Genomic DNA, 23,018 nt, shown 5'->3' with positions numbered 1-23,018 from the left:
ACTTCCAACTTCCTTGCTACAGCACCTGGACTCTGCAAACTGTAAGTCTGCCCTGCCAATTGAAGCTAACCCAGTCCTGGACCCTTGGAAGTGGGCTTAAAGTGCTGGTCCAGCAGAATCCACGCATCACCATTGATGTAAAGGACTCAGAACTGCTGCATCTTCTTCCTAGCAGACGCATCGCAGCCGTTACGAGGATTGACTCTGATGCATCTCAGATTGTGCAGCACATGAACTTCATTCTCAACGCATCCTCACTGTTGCGCAGCTCAGAACTGATGCATCACCTTCTTAGATCTATTCTACAACAACACATCGCCTCGCCTGCACCCTGCGTCTCGTCTTTGAAGTAGACTCAACCAAGGTACATTACAAAGGGCCAATTCTGGTCCCTGTATCTGACCCGTGCTCCACCACGGTAGGACTGAACATCTGGATTTGACCCGGTCTAGTGTAACCAGATATCCCCTGTTGGTGCCTTATGCTTTTAGGCACAACATTTCAGTTAATCGTTTGAAAAGTCATACCTCAGGTTCTACTTATTGGATTTTTGTAATTGTACTCTTGTTGTGTTCATTAATTTAAGTTCTATTTTTCTAACTAGGTGTGGTATCTTTTTGTATTGTATTGTCACTGTATTACTGTTTGAAGTTTGGCACAAATACTTTACACATTGGCTCTTAAGGTAAGCCTGACTGCACTGTGCTGCTAAGCTACCAGAGGGTGAGCACAGGCTAATTTAGGTTGTATATCTGATTTACCCTGACTAGGTTTGTGGTTTCTGAATGGACAGTGTGCATACCTCTGCCAACCAGAACCCCAATGTCTAACACAATGAAGCTGGAAAGAATTAATGCATTTTATTTCTGTTAAAAATGACTTGGAAACACAATGTGCTTGTCAATAACTCTTCTTTCTGTTACAGACAACAGCGACAACAGCTGCCCTTTCATATCAAACCCTGTCCACAATGAAGTTCTTCATTTGCAGGGAATGCTCAATGCTTTAGATCACAAGAGAAAGGCAAGTAGAGAGTTTCTTTCAGAAATGTGTATTCCCTAACCTTTCAGATGTCCATAGTGCTACACAAACACCTTATTTCCTGCTTGTATCATGCGTCATGCACTTATGAAAAAAGATGAAATGATTTGTTAACATGACAGCCGCAATTATTTATGTTGCACAAACAGACGCCTGTTCTATGGTACACCGCCTGAAGGCGTATTTCCTCTATTTATCACAATAAGAAGTCCTCGGAGATTTACTGTCCCAATTAAAAAATTGCTATGTTTGAAATTCTTGAATGAATTGCTCTCAGGCACAGCCCAGTCCACCATCTTCCTACTTACTGTGCATCTACAGAGACGGACGACACATATGCACATTATTCTCGGCTTCACTCCTAGAAGAGATGGTCCAGCCTGATCTGCTCAGTGACATCCGCTCTGACCAGGAGCATAAGTAAGTCATGGAAAGTTTTAGATTTTCTCACTAAGATTCGGTGGCCTCATGAGTGAAGTACAACGCAAGTCCTAGGGCACCGCAAACTACGGGAACCAGATCTGGGTGTATCCATCACACTTGGGGCATCTCACTGAGAAAACCAAAAAAGTGAGGGATTTCAGACGCTGGCAGTTACTTGATCTTTATGCCTCTACTGACAGAGACCAACCAGATGCATTTCAGTCTTGGGCCCCATACCTAAAACGGACATTTCCACCCAAGCTGCTTGGTTATGTCCCCTCAGCATGGGAACACAAGCAACCACAAGCATGTTTTGGTCCCGTGCTGACTACCTTAGACATTATTAGTGGCATGGAGGGTAATCTTGTGCTCAAAATGATTCTAGTTAGCGTCCCAGAGAAGCAATAAACAAAATGCTGTTAAACGTTTGCATATTATGCTGGCCGTCACATTTCAATTTTGAGTTTTTCTCTACCATCAGGCATCCAACTCAATGATCCCAGCAAACTTGTCAGGCACATTGTGTGCTCAAATATAGCAAACAAACAATCTGTCTTTTAAAACAAAAAGAAAAAAGAAATGGACCTGCCTCTTGCTGTTTTTTTTTAATGTAATGTAGGCTTCTTCATTAGAGGGGTCACCACCTCAACTATTAACCTGTCCCAAACAATCCCTGAAGTAAGGGAATGTTTGTCAACCTCAAGAATATGAGTTCTTGAGCCAGGGCCATGGTTTTGAAAAGATCTGACTTGACCTAGACGTTAACGAAGTTGATAAAAGATTACTACGCAAAAAGAAGATATTGAGGGGGGTGGTCCCACATGCTCCAGTGAGAAATGTCTGAAAAAATGCTACTATGATATATTTTGGTAATCCTATAGTTTACACAAGACAATTGTCATACAATACTTCTTATACATTTTAAAAACTAAACTTTTATCTGCACAATATTATATCTTGCAATTCGTTTTTTTCTTTATGTACTCGAAAATAATGTGCACTTCTAAACTGTAAATTATGTAACACACTGCACTGAAGCAAACATTCGCACTTTCACTAGTCATTATTTTCCCCTATTTATATAATGATCAAAATAATAGAATATGTTTCGACCTTTCTTCGTCGCCCCGTAACCCCCAACTACACGTAAAGCACGTTATTCCATCATTCAGCAGCAGGGTTGAGGTTCCGTGACAATCGTAAGTGGTGTTTTTCGACTCGCCCGAATATGGTCGAGTCTGGTATCTATGAACCGCAAAAGACGAGTTCAGTGGGTGTACGCGTTTTCGCTGTGCTAGCCTAAACCGTTCGTTTGTTTCGTGGGTTTCTTCATCTGAACCCACGGGTTCCATTTTAGATACGGCATCCATTTTGTTTCTTGCCCTCAAGTAGCCAGCGAACGGACGCTGTTCGCTTCGTGACCCTGGGATTCCCAAACTCTTGCCGAAGACACGTGTTCCTTTGAGGGTGTCTTTATGATGAGGGGGATGACACTGTAAGGCAGATGGCCCCGCTCGAGGCTCATCTTGCCGTGCCATTCTATTGTTCCAGTTGTGCATTCATTAGGCACGTCTCCTTTGATCCCTGCAATCGTGTTTCCTGATACCACCCCCTTTTACACCCTCTTCGATCTGTTCGCTATCCTCGTCTTCCTCTGCATCTGTTTCTGTCTCTTCCTTGATTCGTTTACAGCTGAACGGAATGTACTAGTGGTGGGAAGATGTACTTTTACAGTTGGGAACTGCCAAATGCTACTGAAATTATGTTCCGGGCCGTGAATACATGAAAGCGACCCCCTATGACATTTACTGTGGGAACCAGGTTGTAATCTTTTGTTTGTCATGTTATCCTATAACGAAAAACTGCATAAAAAGAGCGATCCACAGATACAATTTGAAGCAGTCTCCTAGAACCTACACGTGTTGTACTTCTTGTGACTTCTGTGTTCCCTGCAGTAATAAACCTCGAATCTTTGACGCCGAAGGAAGTGTCCCGTGTCTCTGTCATTTGTACGCCGGAACAGGTTACCCACGAAGGTTTCAGGTGTTATCCCTGGCACCGCTGGGTCTTAGAAAAACCCAGTCCTTCAGTTGGCGCCCTACGTGGGGCTGCATCAGCGGTACCGGTCCAAAGCCCAACGATCGTGAGGAACTTCGTGTGAAATCTCCAAGGGAAGGTGCACCCCGCTTCATCGATCCTGTTGTCAAAACAAGTGGCCCGACGACTTTTCCCGCGAAGATCCCCGCCTCCTGACGGCTGCGACGGACTGCTGCCCTGACTGTAGACCTGTTTTGGCGCCTGGCGTAGACCTTGGTACAGCGAGACGATTGACGGGCCTTCCTGGTGACGCCATTGATCTTTGAGTTAAGTATTTGTGGGTCGCTCCCAGAGTCCTTTGTTGTTGTGGGTGCTTAGTTGTTGCATGGTTCCATTGCATTTGTGGTTCTTGGTATTTTGTTCTTTGTTGTGCTATTTGACGTCTGCAGTCGCCAAAAACCGAGGGTGTTTGCACTTTTGCAGGGACATTGTAATCCTATAACCCTTGACGTTTGTGAAACTCGGTTAGTGTGCACGATGCCTGGCCGTAGTACTCTGTTCAGTTGCTTTAGGGGTTGTGGTGCGGATTCCCGGTTGGAGGACTCGTGTCCGATACCTCCGGTCGGAACTCCAACTTACGAATTATATAGTCGACATGGTTTGGGTCCAATCACATTCAATGAGTGTTGGGTTCGCTACACCAAAGATGACGGTGTCCTTAGTTGGCCACCTCATGGTAGTTTTGAGGCCCCGATTTTAGATAATCTTGAAGCTAAATTGTTCCAAAGAAAAGCAAGGCCGGCCATGTTTGATTCCTTTCGGTTGTGGCGTAAAGAAGCCAAGCAGAAAGAAATCAAGCAGCTTAAACGTAATAAGAGAGAAGGTATCGTTACAACGATGAGAAATGCAGAGCAATTTCAGCGAGACAAAGAGGAGAAGGAAAAGGAAGTTTTTGATAGATTGCAGCGTATGACAGTTGATAAGTGTTACCCCGCTTTACCGACGGGTACGGACAAGAAGGGAGAAGAAGCAGTAGAGGACCCTTTGTTGTCCTATCTACTGAAGTCGCCACCTCCGTATGCACAGGATACCACAGCTCCTGTGGTTCCTCCTGTTCCTCAACCTCCTCCTGTTCCTCAACCCGCTCCTGTTCCTCTACCTGCTCCTGTTCCTACTGCTCCTCCGTCTATACCCACTCATACTCCTGTTCTCGCTACTTCCCCTCTTGTGGTTGCTCCTGCTGTTCCTTCTGTTTCTGACCCTTCTATTGTTACCCCTTTGCTTTACTCTTCTACCTCGTCTGCTCGACGTCGTGTTCCTACTGTTGCTGCTAACTTCTTCACTTCTCTTGGACCGATTCTTGGGTCCACTGGTTCTGATGCTCCCCAAAGACGAAGTCAGCTTCCTGGCGGTAGGGAACGTGACACACTATACAATATGGCGAAAAATTGGATTAGATATCCCCTTAAGAATCCTCCACGTGTAGTAGTTGATACGTTTTCTCAATTCAATGAGCCAACACAGATATTCGTGTTCGAAGAAATGTGCAAGCTTGTACGCGATGAGATATCAGTCGATGCGGCTGATGATGTATTGGCTGCCCTAACTGACCTTCAGCTTCAGTTTGCGAGCGGAATAATGGTGGGTAGCAATGTTCGACGCGCTGTCGAGCAGCTACTATCTTTTCGTCCTGCTATAATGCCTCGAGCATTGTTTAAAGACGAAACTGAGGAATGGATAGCAACGCCAGGTCAGTACCCCATGCTCGAAGTTCCACCAGTATGGATGCCAGGTGATGCTACTGTTAATCCTGCTATTCTGCCACATTTCCAGAGAGTGTGGATACATCTTCCGTGGAAACGATCGGAAGTTTTGCAGGTCAAGCAGACTTTGCCCGACCCTCGCAAAAATCCTGCAAGGTATTATAAAGAATTGTCTCAGCTAGTGGATGCTACGATAATGAATCTTGCCGACATCTATATGCTGTTCGGCAATGTCGTTCCGCAACCGGTATGGGCGAAAATTCGTCAGGAAAACCATGTAGCCGAGTTAGGTGGTGACTGGCCTGCTCTTGTGGCGGCTGATACCCGACAAATTGGTGGGGCTAAGCCAGAACAGCTCATTACCGATCTTCCTCAGAGAATAATCACCCTTATGAAAACGCTTATGCCAGCTATGAAAGTTAACTGGGACAAATTGTCCGCTTGCAAGCAAAAGAAGGATGAGAGTGTCTCTGATTTCTTTACGAGATTTGAGGAGGCATTCATTGATCATAGTGGTCAAGATATGGGCACTGAGGGAGGTCAGAGATTGTTTGTGGACAAATTTGTGTCAAATTTGTTGCCGGACCTAAGCAACAAATTAAAGAATTCAGAGAGTGCGTGGGCTGTTTCCACTTCTGCTCAGATATTGGCTACGGCCCAATATTATGAGAATAGAGAGAAAGAGGAAAATGATTGTGCGGACAAAAAGACGAAAGAGCTCAAAACGAAAGTATTGTTGCAACAAGCGTATCCTCCGCGCTCAAATCAGAATGATTCGCAGCAGCGGAATCGATCGCAGTCTCAGTCAAATAGGTCACAATCGCGGAATGACTCCTCTTCGCAGAGATCTATGCTTGGGTACAATCAGTGTGCCTATTGTAGGGGTGAGGGTCATTTGAAATTCGATTGTCCAGTTTTGGGTGATCGAAATAGTGGTAATTCATCTAGAGGAGGTCGTCGTGGTCCTCAACAGGCTTCACGAGGTAGGGGTCGTGGTGGCACGCAAAATCAAAATGACCGTTCTAATAATTCCTCTGATTCTAATAATTGTTTCGATCAGCGTGGATCATCATCAGGTAGATCCGCACAGTACAATGTGGATGATTATTACGTCGATCAGGGTACTGACGACGGTAATTACTAGGACAGCCATAGACAAGGAGAGGGAGTGGTATCAGTTCCGGATGATCAGAGAGGGCCTTACGTCGCAGTCGCCACCTCGGGCGTAGTTGAGCCTTTTCTGTTGGACACTGGTGCAGCGAAAAGTTCCATCATGCATTCGAAACTCCCTGGCGCACCTTTGTCTGGCTTAACAAATGTTTCCGTTGGATTCTCTGGCGCCCCTGTTAGCAATCCGGTTTCACGCCCTTTGCCCCTTACAATTGGGCCTCGTGAGCTGCAAGCTCCTTTGATTTTGACTACTGGTTGTGGTGAAAATCTTTTGGGCCTGGATTTGCTGAAACGTCTGTATGCGACTCTGTATTGTTCTCCTGAGGGAGTAAAGCTTACATTGGGTGAGAGAGTTGTCTCTCCTATGTACTTATCCATCGATAAGCTCCCACCGGAATTGAGTTCTCTTCCTGCATCTTTGTGGGCAACAGGTCCCAATGACGTGGGCCTGCTTGACATCTCCCCTTATGTTGTTTAGTTGAAATCCAATGTGCGATTACCACGTATTCCCCAGTATCGTATCTCCCTTGATGGTGAGCGAGCGTTGTTAGCAATCATCTACGATTTGATCGAAAAAGATGTTATTGAGGAGACTCGGGGAAACGTGTGTAACAGCCCTGTGCTGCCCATTTTGAAACGCACTGATCCATCTAAGCCTCCTGTTTATCATTTTGTCAGCGATTTACGGGAGGTGAATAAAATTGTGATTCCTCAGTTCCCTGTGGTGCCCGACATTACGGCTTTACTGACTCTGATTCCAGCATCTGCATCCTGGTTCTCAGTGATCGATCTGAAGAATGCTTTCTTTAGCTTTCCGATTGCTGAGGAGAGTAGGGACCTTTTCGGTTTTTCTCTAGGTGGCGCAGCTTTAGGTTTAAACGCGCCCCTCAGGGCTACTGTGAGAGTCCATCGATATACAGCCAAGTCTTGAAGAGCCAACTTGACGCGTTTATGCTGCCGGCTGGTGCGGCCTTTATCCAATATGTCGATTACTTATTGGTGGCTGCGGACACTCAGGACATTTGCAAAATTGCTACGGTGTCGTTGTTGCAGCATCTATGTGACTTGCATCACAAGGTGTCACCTTCTAAACTGCAATATTGTTGCCAAGAAGTAACCTATCTAGGTCACTTATTGTCAAAGGAGGGAAGAAGGTTGACCCCAGAGAGAATTGCAGCGATTGCTCGAATGACTGTGCCAACAACTCAGAGAGATGCGCGTGCCTTCTTAGTTATCACGTCATACTGCAGGCAATGGATTCCGAATTTTTCATTGCTAGCGAAACCATTGGTAACCCTCACGTGCAAGGATGTTCCAACTCCTTTGCCATGGACGGAAGAATGTCAGAGAAGTTTTTCTGAACTACGTGATGCGTTGTGTTCGGCTCCTGTGTTAGGTACTCCTGACTACAGTAAGCCGTTTACACTATACGTTCACGAGAGGGAAGGTTGTGCGTTGAGTGTTTTGACGCAACAATTCGGTGGTAAGCAGCGTCCATGTGCATATTTTTCCTCGACCTTGGACCCAGTAGCTAGAGCATTGCCGAGTTGTTTGAGAGCAACAGGATTGGTCATGGATAATATGCTTACGGTGATGGTTCCGCACGCAGTTGACACTCTCTTGAATCGTACGAAAACTCAACATCTGACGAGCGCACGGTTGTCTGGTTATGAGTTGACGCTTCTGGCAAGTCACATTCAAATAAAGCGCTGCAATGTCCTAAACCCGGTGACTTTGTTGCCAACCAATATGGAATCAGATGAGGTAGCACCCCACGACTGTTACTTACGAACTGAGGAGGAAACAAAAGGTCGTGTAGACCTAAAAAACACTCCGTTGGAAGACCCCGATGGTACCTTGTATGTGGATGGTTCGTGTTTTAAGTTGCCGAATGGTGATGTGACGACTGCGTATGCTGTGGTGACGTTGAGTACGGTTGTGGAGACTGCGAGATTAAATCAGAATTCTGCACAGGCAGCGGAGTTAATTGCCTTAACCAGAGCGTGTGTTTTGTCGAAAGGGAAACGGGTGAATGTGTTTACGGACAGTCAGTATGCGTTCGGTGTTGCGCACAGTTTTGGACAATTGTGGAGAGAGAGAGGTTTTATGACATCGCATGGTACGAAGATTCAGCATGGACAGCTTGTGAATGATCTTTTGGATGCACTTACATTGCCCAAGCAGGTGGCAATCATTAAATGTAGTGCACACCGTAAGGTGACGGATGATGTTGGTCGTGGCAATGCGTTCGCTGATGAGATTGCTAAGGAGACTGCAAGAAACCTTACAACTAGAATGTATGTGACGAGTTCGGTAAGGTGGCCTGTAGAAGCTGGTATGTGTGAAGACACTATTGAGAGTGTGAAAGCGATTCAGAATGAGGCCACCGAGACTGAAAAGACCAAGTGGAAAGAGAATACGGGAAAGCTGGACGCGAATGGCTGTTGGATTGATTTGTCCGAGAATAAAAGGTGGATGTTGCCGGATGCGTATGTGCTGGCTGTTGTGACTATGGCGCACGGCTTGTCACATATTAGTGCGAAGGGTATTTGTAAGTTGTTGTCCCCCGTATGGAAGAATGATGGTATTGCTAAATGTGCTGAGAGATTGGTTAAGGATTGCATGATATGTATGATGTACAATCCTGGTAAGGGAACTCCTACACCCCCTGGCCATTTTGCTCCTCCTTCATGTCCCTTTGAGGTGATCCAGTTAGACTTCATCCATATGGAGCGATGCAATAACTTAAAATACGTTTTAGTTGTGGTTTGCGCATTCTCCCGATGGATTGAAGCCTACCCTCTTAAAGACAATACTGCCCTGTCCACCGCAAAAGTCCTACTGAAGGAATACTTTCCTCGGTATGGAATGCCACGGATTGTATGGTCTGATAACGGAAGTGAGTTTGTGGGGAGTGTGATGAAGAGTGTGTGTAAGGGCCTTGGAATTACACAAAAATTCCATAGCGCCAACCATCCCCAGTCAGCAGGTTTGGTTGAGGGGTACAATGGAACTCTCAAACTAAAACTCGCAAAGATTCAGGCTACGACTGGTCTCTCGTGGCCTGACACTTTGCCCTTAGCTCTTCTGTCAACTAGGGCGACTTTACACTCTCGAGTAGGGCTTAGCCCATATGAGATTGTGTTCGGCCGTCCTGCCAACATTTGGGGGGTCCCTAGACCCAGTGTGTTTTCTGATCTTGAGTACCCAATGTTGATCGATTATCTTCATGATCTGACTGCTAAACTGAGGTTAATTCACCAACAGGTTTTCGAAGCACTACCGACGCAGACGGAGTGTCCAGGCCACCAGCTCCAGCCCGGAGACTGGGTGGTTACGAGGAATTTTGGCCGAAAACGAAATCTTGAGCCGAGATTCATCGGACCCTATCAGGTGCTCCTTGCCACGAGAACTGCTGTTCGTTTGGAGGGCCGCAAGCACTGGGTGCACCCACCCACACCAAGAAGGTACCTATACCTTTGCCAGCGGACTCGTGGGTGAGGAAGGGCATCGCTTCGTCTGAAGTTGAGGTTTTGCCGAACTTTGTTCCATTCAGCGACGCTCAGCCTGTGGGAGATACCTCAGTGCAGCCGGACGATACTGTTGAACATTTGTCATCGGAGGACTCAAGATCTGAACTATTGTCTGGTTGACAGGATTCTGTTTCATCATCTGACCAATTGTTCGAAGATTAGACTCGTCCTGGGAGAAGCAGATATTTTCTCTGATCCACCACTAAAGACTAATACAGAATATTTTTGCTTCCTCCCCTGACATTCACGTTACCCCATTATCACTGTTCACTTTGAACATATTTGAATAACTGTAATTTTCGTAAATTTTGAGTCATTTTCTGCATATGTGTATTTATTTCCACAGCTAGGAGATTTTGTATATACTGTTTAATTAAAAGTACCTTACATCCGGGTGGACCGTAGGGCCGTGCGGGTACTTCCTTCTGGTTAGTAGGTCCTGACACTAGGTTGGAGACCGTCGATTCCTAGGAACTCCTGGGGATTGACTATTGCTACACAGAACGAAGTGCGTCAAGAACGTTGCAGACGGTTTTAGAGGATGGCTTTCTCGAAGCTGTCGGAATTGGAAAAGGCTCAAGCTCAAAGATTCGAACTGCATAGAGTTGCACATACTAAATGCTTCATGTTTCAGGTGTTCCTTCTATTCCTAACTGTTTCTTCGTTATTGGTGGGTGGGGTGTATTACATGATACAGTCATTGTTGCCTTCTGCCTCACCTACCCCTTCTTCTGAACCTAAACCTATCTCCACTGTTTCTCCTCACTCCTTCCATATCCTACCTCAACACGAGCAGGTTAGACGTGTGGAATTTATGAACAATTCCTTCGTTCAGCTCCTTCATCAGCATCAGTTGGTGATGAACACTACCAATTGTTGGGTGTGTGGGTTAAAGCCACATACCACCGATAAGGGAATTCCGTACTTGGTCCTTCCCTACAGTTCCCAGGGTTCAGCTCGAGCATTCCAAACAATGTTTCGTAGCGCACTAGATTCTTACCCCAATCGAGAGCCACGTTCTCCACACTTTGGTCCCGGCCCGTACCATAAGTCTTTGGCAATAGCGATTGCTGATTTAGATAGGGATATCTTTGATCCATCGCTTATCCCAGAGGAAGAGGTGCGAGCCTATAGGGATCTGAGTGAGGCTGAGTATAGTGTGTTAGTGGGTGATAGACAACTCAAAATAGTATGGTTTTAGACGTCGTCTTAGCAGATAGAGGTGGAGTATGTAAGGTGATCCATTCGAGTTGTTGTATTTTCATTCCTGACAACGCTCCGACTGTCTATCAAGCCATCTCGAAGTTGCATAAGATCTCCGAGTCCATACACGTGGACGTAGGGGATTGGACGCTACTAGGGTGGTTTTGGGGCCTGATGTCGACTTGGGGTTGGAAAATTCTGATGATCATTGGGGCTGTTGCAGCATTCCTGTTCACGTGTTGTCTTTGTGTGCAGTGTGGTCCTGCCTTATGTGGCCTCTGTGCTACGACTTGTATAAGGCGGCCGCCTGTTACCAAGGAGACGCTGATGGATAGAATAATGTTGCAGCAGGATCTGGATGGCCTGATGAATATCGAAGTCGATTCTGATTTCGACTAGTGCTTGCCTACATGAGGGCAAAAGGAGCGTCTGAGGTTCCGTGACAATCGTAAGTGGTGTTTTTCGACTCGCCCGTATATGGTCGAGTCTGGTATCTATGAACCGCAAATGACGAGTTCAGTGGGTGTACGCGTTTTCGCTGTGCTAGCCTAAACCGTTCGTGTGTTTCGTGGGTTTCTTCATTTGAACCCACGGGTTCCATTTTAGATATGGCATCCATTTTGTTTCTTGCCCTCAAGTAGCCAGCGAACTGACGCTGTTTGCTTCGTGACCCTGGGATTCCCAAACTCTTGCGGGAGACACGTGTTCCTTTGAGGGTGTCTTTATGATGAGGGGGATGACACTGTAAGGCAGATGGCCCCGCTCGAGGCTCATCTTGCCGTGCCGTTCTATTGTTCCAGTTGTGCATTCATTAGGCACGTCTCCTTTGATCCCTGCAATCGTGTTTCCTGATACCACCCCCTTTTACACCCTCTTCGATCTGTTCGCTATCCTCGTCTTCCTCTGCACCTGTTTCTGTCTCTTCCTTGATTCGTTTACAGCTGAACGGAATGTACTAGTGGTGGGAAGATGTACTTTTACAGTTGGGAACTGCCAAATGCTACTGTAATTATGTTCCGGGCCCTGAATACATGAAAGCGACCCCCTATGACATTTACGGTGGGAACCAGGTTGTAATCTTTTGTTTGTCATGATATCCTATGAAGAAAAACTGCATAAAAAGAGCGATCCACAGATACAATTTAAAGCAGTCTCCTAGAACCTACACGTGTTGTACTTCTTGTGACTTCTGTGTTCCCTGCAGTAATAAACCTCGAATCTTTGACGCCGAAGGAAGTGTCCCGTGTCTCTGTCATTTCTATGCCGGAACAGGTTACCCACGAAGGTTTCAGGTGTTATCCCTGGCACCGCTGGGTCTTAGAAAAACCCAGTCCTTCAGGGTTGTAACAGACACATCCTCAGTACAACAAATAGACCCCTAACTCAGGAGCAGTGTGGCTCTCCTCAGTACCTACCGGGTGATTTGTTAAGGTTAATCAAAGAGTACCCTTTACTGTAAAGTTGCAACTTGTTTCAATAAATCACAGAATGCCCATTTTTTCCCGAAAACCTTACACAGGTTTCAGTATAGACATAAAGATTATTATTATCTGTATTACGCATATTACTCAACCTAAACATGATTGTTCGACAAAATGTAATGTAGAAATATATCAAAAGACAAACATATAATATCATACATATTACATGATGCCATGTTTCTATACTAGTAATGGGAACAACCAAAATATTGTGACACAAATATTGTGGAAAAGAATATCGACCAGAACCAAATAAGAATATGGATATTTTTTCAAACAAATATCGACTTTAAAAAGTAATGTATTTCAAATTGTTTATTTGTTGAAAATTATGTAATGTTAAGGTTGTAATCATTTATTTAATTTACAAATATTAATACTAAAACGTAACAATCAACTTCAGATTAAATAAAATCAAACAAATCATTTAATAAAAACTGAAATATAAATTCATAATTAATTGTAAATAAAATTAAAAATAACACAATATAAAAATGTATAATTTCAATAACTCTCCATCTTATTCCTCCACAAACCCAACAACCAACTATAAAAATACAATATTTACCAGCAAAAGTATAAACATTACAATATAGATTATAATTTACAAATTAAACTTAAATACATTAAAAAGCTATTAAATAAATAAAATTTAAAATATTAATCAATTAAATATTTAATTGGACAATAAACACATGACGAGCATTTAAATTAATTCTAATTTAATAAAGTTAAACTTCCCACCCTTTTCACCAAAAAACCAAACAACCGCTACTAAAATATAAATTACTAACATCAATTTGAAAATAAAAATTCACAAATTAAAGGTAAAGAAAAAATAATAATTAAACAATTTACATAATTATTAAACAATCAAATCTTTAACAAAAAAGTAATTGACATTAAATTAAATTAAAATAATGTAAATAAGTTCCCACCCTATTGACACAGGGAAGAGAGGTTTGATTGTAGGGGTTGGTGCCATCCTGACGGCCTCTTCAGGGAAGGGGAGAGGAAGACCAGCTTGAAGTGTGTGAGCCTTCCCCCCCAGAGCTCCATTGGAGTCCCATTGGGGCCAACACACAGCAGCAAGCCCTAGACGACACAGGGAGCCCAAGGGGGACAATTTACAGCGTGGGAGGTCCTGGTATTCGCTGGTAGGCTCATAGAGTCCGGAGCTAGTGGTGATGCCGGAATAAGGATTGGGGGAGTCCCTCTCCTGCTGATATTCCAAGCACCTCCAGACCCGTGTTAGAAAATTCCGAACCTACAACCTGTCATCTCTGCACAGAGGTGGGACCCTCTACAATGCTCACCATCCCTTGACTCCGCAATGGAGTATCGCTGAGACAGCTAGCTAGCCCATGGCTGGATGGGCCTAGCAGGATCATACATCTGGGAGGCAAGCCCACCAGTAGAAAAAAGCCCTGGTGCAGTTGGGCCCTCTGTGAACCGGGTGCTTCAACAGGTGGGGGGATCCCAGGAGGCTAAGTCTCGGGGCCAGAACGTGGCCCTAACACAGGATCTGACCGGGAAACAACACTTACAACGCAACTTTTACAACGCACTACCTTTACAGGTTTGGGTTATGGGGTACAGGGGTATTTTTAGGTTTCAGGGCTAGGTTTGGGTTATTGGGTACAGGGGTATTTTTAGGTTTCAGGGCTAGGTTTGGGTTATGGGGTACAGGTGTATTTTTAGGGTTCAGGGCTAGGTTTGGGTTATGGGGTACAGGGGTATTTTTAGGGTTCAGGGCTAGGTTTGGGTTATGGGGTAGAGGGGTACTAATAGGGTTCAGTGCTAGGTTTGGGTTATGGGGTTCAGGGGTATTTTTAGGGTTCAGGGCTAGGTTTGGGTTATGGGGTACAGGGGTATTTTTAGGGTTCAGGGCTAGGTTTGGGTTATGGGGTACAGGGGTATTTTTAGGGTTCAGGGCTAGGTTTGGGTTTTGGGGTACAGGGGTATTTTTAGGGTTCAGAGCTAGGTTTGGGTTATGGGGTACAGGGGTATTTTTAGGGTTCAGGGCTAGGTTTGGGTTTTGGGGAACAGGAGTAGCTTTAGAGATTAGGGATAGGTTTTGGGTATAGGGGCACAGGGGTATTTTAAGGGTTAAGTGTTTTCAAAAAACTACTTTAAATAAATTAAATTAATTAAAATAAATTATTAAATTAATTAAATATTTATTAATTACAATTAAAAAAAAAGATATACTTACCTATACTTACGTTGTAATGGCATGCTGTGTAATAGCATCTGCTATGTAATGACATGCGTTGTAAAGGATCCTGCGTTGTAAAAGTCGTGTTGTAATGGTATGCGATGTAAAAGTATGCGTTTTAACGTCATACATCCATACAGCGAGATAGAACCTTGGGGAGACCTATGGTTATGTATACATCACATCTTGCTAAGATAGAAAGAGGAGATTAGGGCTTCCCGACTGACACACTGACCAGAGACGCTGAGGTTCCTGCATGCAGACACTCCAGCTTGCAGTAGTCTAAAAACATCCCTCGTGGGGTGTCCAACTCGAGACCAGGGCGGGGACCCACAGTCTCTCACTTCAGGTAATGTGGTTGACTTTATCCAAGAGGGATTTTTGGTTTTGGCTCAACACCTACACACATGCTAGGTACACCTAGGTACATCTAGTTAGGGAGGCATCGTAGGAGTACGCATCTTTTTATTATCATGTATTTTATATACTCGTTTGTGTTCATGTTTACTGCTAGATGGTAGCGTTATACCATCCTTTTACTTTTGTAATACTGCTAATCATTTATATATTTTACTGTCTAACGATTGTGGTCGCTCAACTATTTTACACTAGAATAACAACTGCTCAATAAATACTTATTGAAAAACGCCCAACTGTTTATTCTGTGTACCTCTCTAAGATGGACTAAGTAAGCACGAGTGACTGAGCGAAAAGTAGTATATTGTTTCCACAGTCCTGAGGGATCAGTGTTGTCATGTTTGATGGTTGCCAAGAACTATTCTCTCCTTGGTAAGAGGAGAATCTATTGACACTGAGAGCTAGCTGATACAAGAGGCCAACATACTCGGTGAGGGTGTTCAGAATCAGTCTGACACCAAACGTACAGTGTATTCTGTCCAAACGCGCAGATTCTGTATAGTTTATAGGAACTACACGACAATCCCTGCCCCAACGCTCTTACCTGCACTGATCACTCCTGGATTAAAGCATCAATTGTAGCAGAGTTAGCTGCTTTGTGAAAGGAATCACTCCGACCAGAGTCAGGAAATTGTTGAGAAGGTGTTTGGTATTCTCAACAAACCTTCTAAGATTGATTTGCCAAATTTTCTTTGAGGATTATATTGGTCTCCTGTGAGACTTGCAAATTTATTGTTTCTTGAATCACTTGCCACTTGGCGGTGTGGAGGTTACTTCATCTTTTTGTACCTCGTACGCATGTAAAGGTTTTATAGGAGGAAATTGTTACCTGAGTGAAGCTTGTTGCATCACTGCTTTTCTTGTCTTTGTGAAGATGAGTAACTACCTCGTATTGCTGGTTTAAAAAGTATCAGCTCAGAAGCCTCAAATGGAGGGTTAAAGCCTGCCTTTATATAACTGGAAATGTAAATCAAATTAAATGTACTTTTTGCCTACAGTGAATGGTTGGACTGGGCCCTGCAAAGAATGTTTATATACTTCCAGAGGCTGTATAATCTTTACTCCTAAAACTGCAATGTGCTCTTTATTTTCCTGTCTGTTATTCCTTATATCCTTTTCCTTCTTCAACATGTACACCATATTTCTGAAATAAAAGACTTTTAATAAATGTGTATACATTTTGGATATACATTGTACATATAAATCGATCAATGAATTAATGTCTTTATTGTTCATAAAACAACACTACATTATACCTTCAGGATAACACACAGATACGTATGTCAATACAAGCAGCACAGGCAATACCAGCCAATGATCCAGTCAGTACAGGAATCCGCTTTGCTGATCATAAGCTTGCAAAATGTGTTTTGAGTCATGTAACTTGTTTTTTCTAGATTCCATGCTAGATCCCTGTCCTGTTGTGTCACATGCACTGTATGCATAATATTCCCTTTATTTCTTACAGCTTTTCCTTTTTAATTTTTCGACTTCTACAGGAAGTGCTAACCAAACTGACACAGATAATTAACGAGGTGGATGTTTTGATGGAGGGTCTGCTAAGTGAAGAGCTCAAAGACTGGAAACGGCGGCAGCAAATTGCCTGCATAGGTGGACCGCTTCACTCTGGACTGGATCAGTTCCAAAACTGGTAAGAAGAGAAGTTCAGTTTAGCTTAGTTGAGTTGAGTTGAGTTGAGTTGAGTTGAGTTGAGTTCAGTTCAGTTCAGTTTAGTTTAGTTTAGTTTAGTTTAGTGCACAGGACATTGGACGTTTCACTTTTGAAGAAGGAGGGGCCAGCGTCATTCGTCTAGCCTGCCTTTTTATTTGCACATATGTGACAGAAAATGATAGACATCTTACACACTTCTGTTGCATTTTGTGTCTGAAGCAGTGTTCAACATGGACAATCAGTCAAAATACCAATACGGAACAGATTTAAAAAGAAAGGTTCATGCTAATTTACAGTACTGAATTCTACCTCCGTTCCAATATGAGAATGAATATTGAGTACAGGGAATCCTTCACTAGAGTTTGTAGTTTTATCTACGGCCATTTTAAATGTTGTTTAAGTTAATTAGACCCTTACCTACTAAAAGGATCACTGGGGGGGGGGGCAAGGGGGGGTATTGGTGAGGTGCCTTCTTTTAAATGTCACCGGTGGCACTACAGTTTAGTGCTCAGTGCTCACATCTCCACAGTAAAGGTTAGCTCGGTTTTCAGCATTGTTTTTATTGTTTAGGTAACGGTACTTTTTTAATGGTTGTTTTACAAATGTCTCACAACCTCAGTCCATTTTTTTAACAACCATATTGCTGGCCGCAAAGTCATACAATCAAGTAATGGTTCTGTTTTGCAAATACAGAATTGAAAACATTTGTATTTTGTGTATGCTTAAATGACATATCACAAAGGTCCTTTACTCCCAAACACACTTTTCATCAACCATTACCTTCAGGGCTGATCTGGGAACTCAAAGCAGCCCTGGCAATTTTGTTGGGCCGGCCCCTGGGGGGAGGGGGTTGGGGCAGGGTTGCTGATGTTAAGTGTCAAGCACAGCTGCTTAACAAAACCCGACCCCAGCACTGCTGCTCTTGTTACTGGGGGGCGATATTGCAGCATCGCCAGTAGCAAAACGGGACCCCGCTGCTCCAAAACCGGACCCACCCCTGCCAGGCAAACACCTGATGCCCGGTAGGCAAGTCCAGTCCTGATGACCTTGCTGGCAGCATGGATGTAATTTGGGGGTCATCAGAGGTCGCAACTGCAACCCCTGGCACTGCCCTTGCCACACCTGGCCTAAAAGAGGGCAGAGGCAGCTCCAGGAGTGTTTGACTGCAAAATGATCCAGAGGCTCTGTAGCAGCATGCCTTGAGATTGTTAACGATTGCAACATTGCAACTGGTACAACAATTCGGCCTGATCAGCTGAAATGTAGCCCAGCAACTCAGGCCCCAAAGAGCACCAACCAAGGCTGGAGGCCTTCAGTATTGTCCAGATTAAACCACACAGGAGAAGTTGTGTCTAAATTCAGGCCACCTTTGCTGTTCTGGTGTGCAACCTTCCGAGATGGCAGACATTTTTAAAGAGTCACAATAAGTGCTTTTATTTCACATTTTACATTCATATCAGCATACTTTAAGTTTTACAGCAGCATTAATAGGTTTTTAAAGCATCCTATTTCAGGCATTTTCTCTCTGTTTTCATTCCAGATTGTGTGAGAGAGAAAGTGAGTTTTCACAGACAAGTAGGACTTGAGGGAGGGGCTGCAGATTGAGTTTGATGTGTGTAGATCGAGTAGTTAATATGGAAACTTCAGCAACTCTCAAGTGTCGTACATCTGAAGTTAGAATTAGATATGTTGCTACAATCTTTGTATCACTGCTTGGATTGGAGATTATCAAGCAATTAGCTAAGCAAATAAACCGAGTGATGTATTTCTCTGCTTCATGGATGCACTGGCGCACATTAATTTCTCTAAAGCTAAGCTCTCTCCAGAGACAATGAAACTGGGGCGGGGTTGCTGCAGCCAATCACAGTTAAGGGCTGAGCTTTCACCCTTATTGAACTCTTCTGTTGTTGCCCAGGTAACTGAGCTGGCCTTCATTGGCTAATTTATGGCCCGATTCACAGAACTAACTTAAGACAAAATCCTAAACTTACTACCATTTTGGTATTCACAGAAGGCACTTACTCATTTTGGTATTCACAGAAGGCACTTACTCATTTCGGTATTCAAGGAAGTTAGGAGTCCTAACTTTAGGACTCCTAAATGCTTTCTGTGAATACCGAAAGTCTTAAAGTTAGGATTTTTCTCAGTTTAAGAGTCCTAAAGTTAGGAGTCCTAACTTCACCGCTCCTAAATGGAGAAATATCCTAACTTTAAGACTTTCGGTATTCACAGAAGGCATTTAGGGAGGAGGGCTTTGATGTCTTGAGTGAACGATGTTTCCAGAACCTGTTTCTTCACTGCTTTCTTCCAGGCAGAAAAAGGAATTTGTGGTAGTTGTAAACTTGCTTCCTCTATCCTCAGGGTGTTTATGGCTCGGCCCAGGCTGGCGTGCCATGCTGAACCTTCCACCTTGAAAACTAACCTCAGCTGGTATCTGAGTATGTGTACTGGTGCCTTTAGGATCCTGTGGTATAGCTTTGTCAGTTCCCCCTGGCATAACAGGGCCGAGCTTCAGTCTCAGATACTTTTGAAAAGTATTTTGGGGCCCCAAACCTGTACAGGAACTTGGCTGTTCCCAAGTTGCTAGTCATCGCATTCAACAACATGCTACAGGTCGAAGTGTATAGGGAGGCCAAAAGCATCCCCCAGCTCTTAAATTGAAAGCATTGCAGTATATTCTAAGAGCAGGCAATGCTAAGCTTCCTTTTCCGAATCTTCCATTGAAATTTTGATGTACGTTTTTTAGGGAATGAAAGGGGACTACTGTTGAACAGATATGTCAGCTTTGGCAGATAAACATTTTAACAAAGTTGACACCCCCATATATTGTTAGAGGTCAATTTCTTCATTTAGCCAATAGTTGATCAATACTTTTAATCACTTTCCCCAGATTATGGTCTGGGATTTTATTAAAAAACTGGACTATGGAGGCACCCAGGTATTTAAGTTCGGTTTTGACTTCCCTGCCGAAATATTGTACATTCCTACAGATGATCCCAGATTTGGCCTCATTTCTGCTATTCCCAGAAAAAGTCCCAAACTCGTCATGTAACTCCTCCAGTCTTGGGATGGTCTTGGCCTGATCAGCATTATAAACTATGAGGTTGTCTGTGTACAGGGCGATCTTGTTCCTGAATCCCTGGGAGACAAAGGGTATAACTTGTGGATCCATCCTGAGGGATTGGGCAAGCACCTCCATGTATATATGAAAGAGAAGAGGAGAGAGTGGATATCCTTGCCTAGTGACTCAGGAGATGTTGAATGAAATGTGTTGTAGTGGCATGCGTTGTAATGTATGCTATGTGAAGGCTGTTGCATTGTAACCGCTGCGTTGAAAAGGTAGTGCGTTGTAATGACTGTGCTGTAATGGATGTTTCTACAAACACATTAATGGTGATAAGTAATCTTTAGTTAAACATTGACAGCACACGTTATTTTAGATGTCTCCATGCTTGTAGAAGTGAGCTATACAAACATTCTCACTCGCTCACTAATACGCATGGAAGACTGTTGTTAAAAGACTCATTATAATCTGATGGGGGGACCAGTGGATCAATCATCAAGTTAGGAAGTGTCCAAATAAAATTGGTTAATAAAAATTACCAAATTAATTGCAGGACGTTGATGTCATCTAGACTTTAGGCCCCTTGAAGTTCCAGGTCAGCTCTTAATGGTGTGTAAAATTCAATCTATGGAAATGACCCAAAACTTTAGGTTACATCAACATCACGTGTGCCTGGTGAACCAACATTTTCATCCGTTGAACTTAGATTTAATATAAGTCACATGATGCCTGGGCCAAGAATATTTTCAATGTATTGTTTCACCAGAGTGTAGTATACAAAATACTTATAATATTATTAAATTAATTGTTAAAACGAAACACTATGTCGCACACCTTTCTGTAGGTTTACTCTGCTGGCCGAGAGTCTGTTTCAAGTGAGGCGGCAACTGGAAAAGTTAGAAGAGCTGCTGAACAAGATTACCTATGAAGGGGACCCTATCCCACTGCAGAAGCCCCTGTTGGAGGACCGCGTCAATTTCCTAATCGTCAGCCTCTTCCGAAGGTAACTTGAGAAGGATGGCTTCCATTGTGTTATCTGCATGTCACTCTGTGTCAGAATTAGGTAAAAACACCATTTGTTTTACTTGCCTAGCTTTTCTTGCAGCCCTAATGGGCCTGGTTAGGGGCTGCCCATTATTTGGTTTGGTGAGATGATGGCCCAAAATGCCTGATTCTGGATGATAATGAGGAATAGAAATACCATATGCATAAATATAACATGCATACCCAGGGTTACCAGGCCCATTTCTACATGTCAGACCTGCTTCCGGGCCCAAAAAACCAACTCTATTCCGATACCATTACCACCTGCGCACAGCTGGAGCTACATGGAATTGGCGGAATTGCTGCGGTTCAGAGGGTTGGGGTGGTACATCCAAGGAAAGCATGTTGAGAATGGGAAGAGCTTTTTCCACTGTGGGGCTCGAGAAGGATGGGGCCAGGCTGTCATTTTACCCAAATCCTCGCCAGCCACAAATTTAACAGGTGTATATTTGAACCTGGGAAATTCGGGGTTTATGCTTCTGGACTCAATAATTTCAGGAAACACCAGACCAATTGTAGTATGGTAATGACTCCGTAGAGGTCTTATAGGTACATAAAACCTCGGGACATGTTCATTGATTTTTATTATGGACATTCAACTTGCTAGATATCTGTCCAAATCTCTAGCACATTTTGCAACTTATAATGCTAGTGATGTGGCATCATCTTGCTGAATAATACTAGTGCTGCAATCTATGGCTAACACTACAATATATTTGTTTCAAATTCAATGGCTAGGCTTTTCTCAATATCTTCAGACTTGCTTACAGTGACATCTCAAGGATAGTTTTCAGTTCTGACAACTACTGATACCTGACATCATCAGATCTGGAGAAAATCCCATCACACAGGAAACCCTTCTATATCCTCATGGCTACCTGATAGCATTAGGAAGGAATCCTTCACCTTATGCTGCAGTCACCACCCTTTCACAACTCCACAACCACAACATTGGTCATACATTGAGACTGGTACTTGAGTGCATGGTTCCACCATAAGGCTCAACACTTACTTTGTTATCTAGGGCTTCCACGGCTACAACATAGCACAAGTGTTGCATACATATGTGGGTACGTTACGTTATGTTATTTTATTTTTATATAGCGCAAATCACCACTAGTCTCTAAGCGCGTTCCAGAAAAGGCACAGATCGCTAGTGTCACCGGGTCTAAAGGCAGCGGGACGGCACTACCCCGATACTAATGTTTCTCTGAACAGGTGGGTCTTGAAAAACTTTCTGAAGGAGAGCAGAGCCGATTCCTTTCGCAGAAACTCTGGCAGATCATTCCAGATCTGTGGAAGGTGGACTGAGAAAGCTCTGCCCCCTTTGGTTTTAAGATTATACCTAGGAGAGGCCAGTCTAACTGCCTCGGAAGAGCGTAAAGCTCTACCGGGCACGTACTTTTGCACTCGATCTTTAGGTGCAGTCCCATAAATAGCCTTATGGGCTATACAAAGACTTTTGAATTGCACACGCTGTTCCACAGGCAGCCAGTGCAATTTGTGTAGTAATGGAGTGACTCTCGTTCTCCTGGGGAGTCTAAAGATGAGCCTAGCCGCATTTTGCACAACTTGCAGTCTCCTAAGGAACTTCTGGGAAATGCCCGAATAGAGGGCATTACTGTAATCTACCCGAGAGATGACAATGGCAGAGACAATGGCTTGTAATGCAGAAGAAGAGAGGAGAGGAACAAGTTTCCACAGCTGCCTGAGTAGGCCCGTGCAGATGCCCATAACCGAAGAGACCTGGCCAGCCATAGACAGATCCGACTCAATTTTCAATCCCAGGCTTTTTACAACTGGCCCCGGAGTTGGGACCACACCCAGTTCTGGGGGCCAAAAAAGATCACACCAAGGGCTATTTAGGGTTGGAATAATGAGCACCTTGGCTTTATCCAGGTTGGCTTTCAAGGAATTGGCTGCAATCCAGTTAACAGTAAACCTAAGTAGGTT

At 43.9% G+C, this 23,018-nt stretch overlaps 1 protein-coding gene across 1 annotated transcript in view; it reads left to right on the top strand.

The window, feature by feature from the left end:
- STAT4 (signal transducer and activator of transcription 4) overlaps positions 1-23,018 on the top strand; it is an 836,765-nt gene that overhangs the window by 346,682 nt on the left and 467,065 nt on the right. Inside the window, exons 7-9 of the mRNA XM_086955386.1 lie at positions 926-1,023; positions 16,786-16,937; positions 20,866-21,024. Coding sequence (XP_086811512.1) covers positions 926-1,023; positions 16,786-16,937; positions 20,866-21,024 — 409 coding nt within the window. The remainder of the gene's footprint in view (positions 1-925; positions 1,024-16,785; positions 16,938-20,865; positions 21,025-23,018) is intronic.

This window comes from Lissotriton vulgaris, chromosome 2_1 (genome assembly GCF_964263255.1).
Source record: "Lissotriton vulgaris chromosome 2_1, aLisVul1.2, whole genome shotgun sequence".
NCBI lineage: Eukaryota > Metazoa > Chordata > Amphibia > Caudata > Salamandridae > Lissotriton > Lissotriton vulgaris.
Note: the sequence above shows the minus strand (reverse complement) of the source record. Positions and strands in the feature narration are given on the sequence as shown.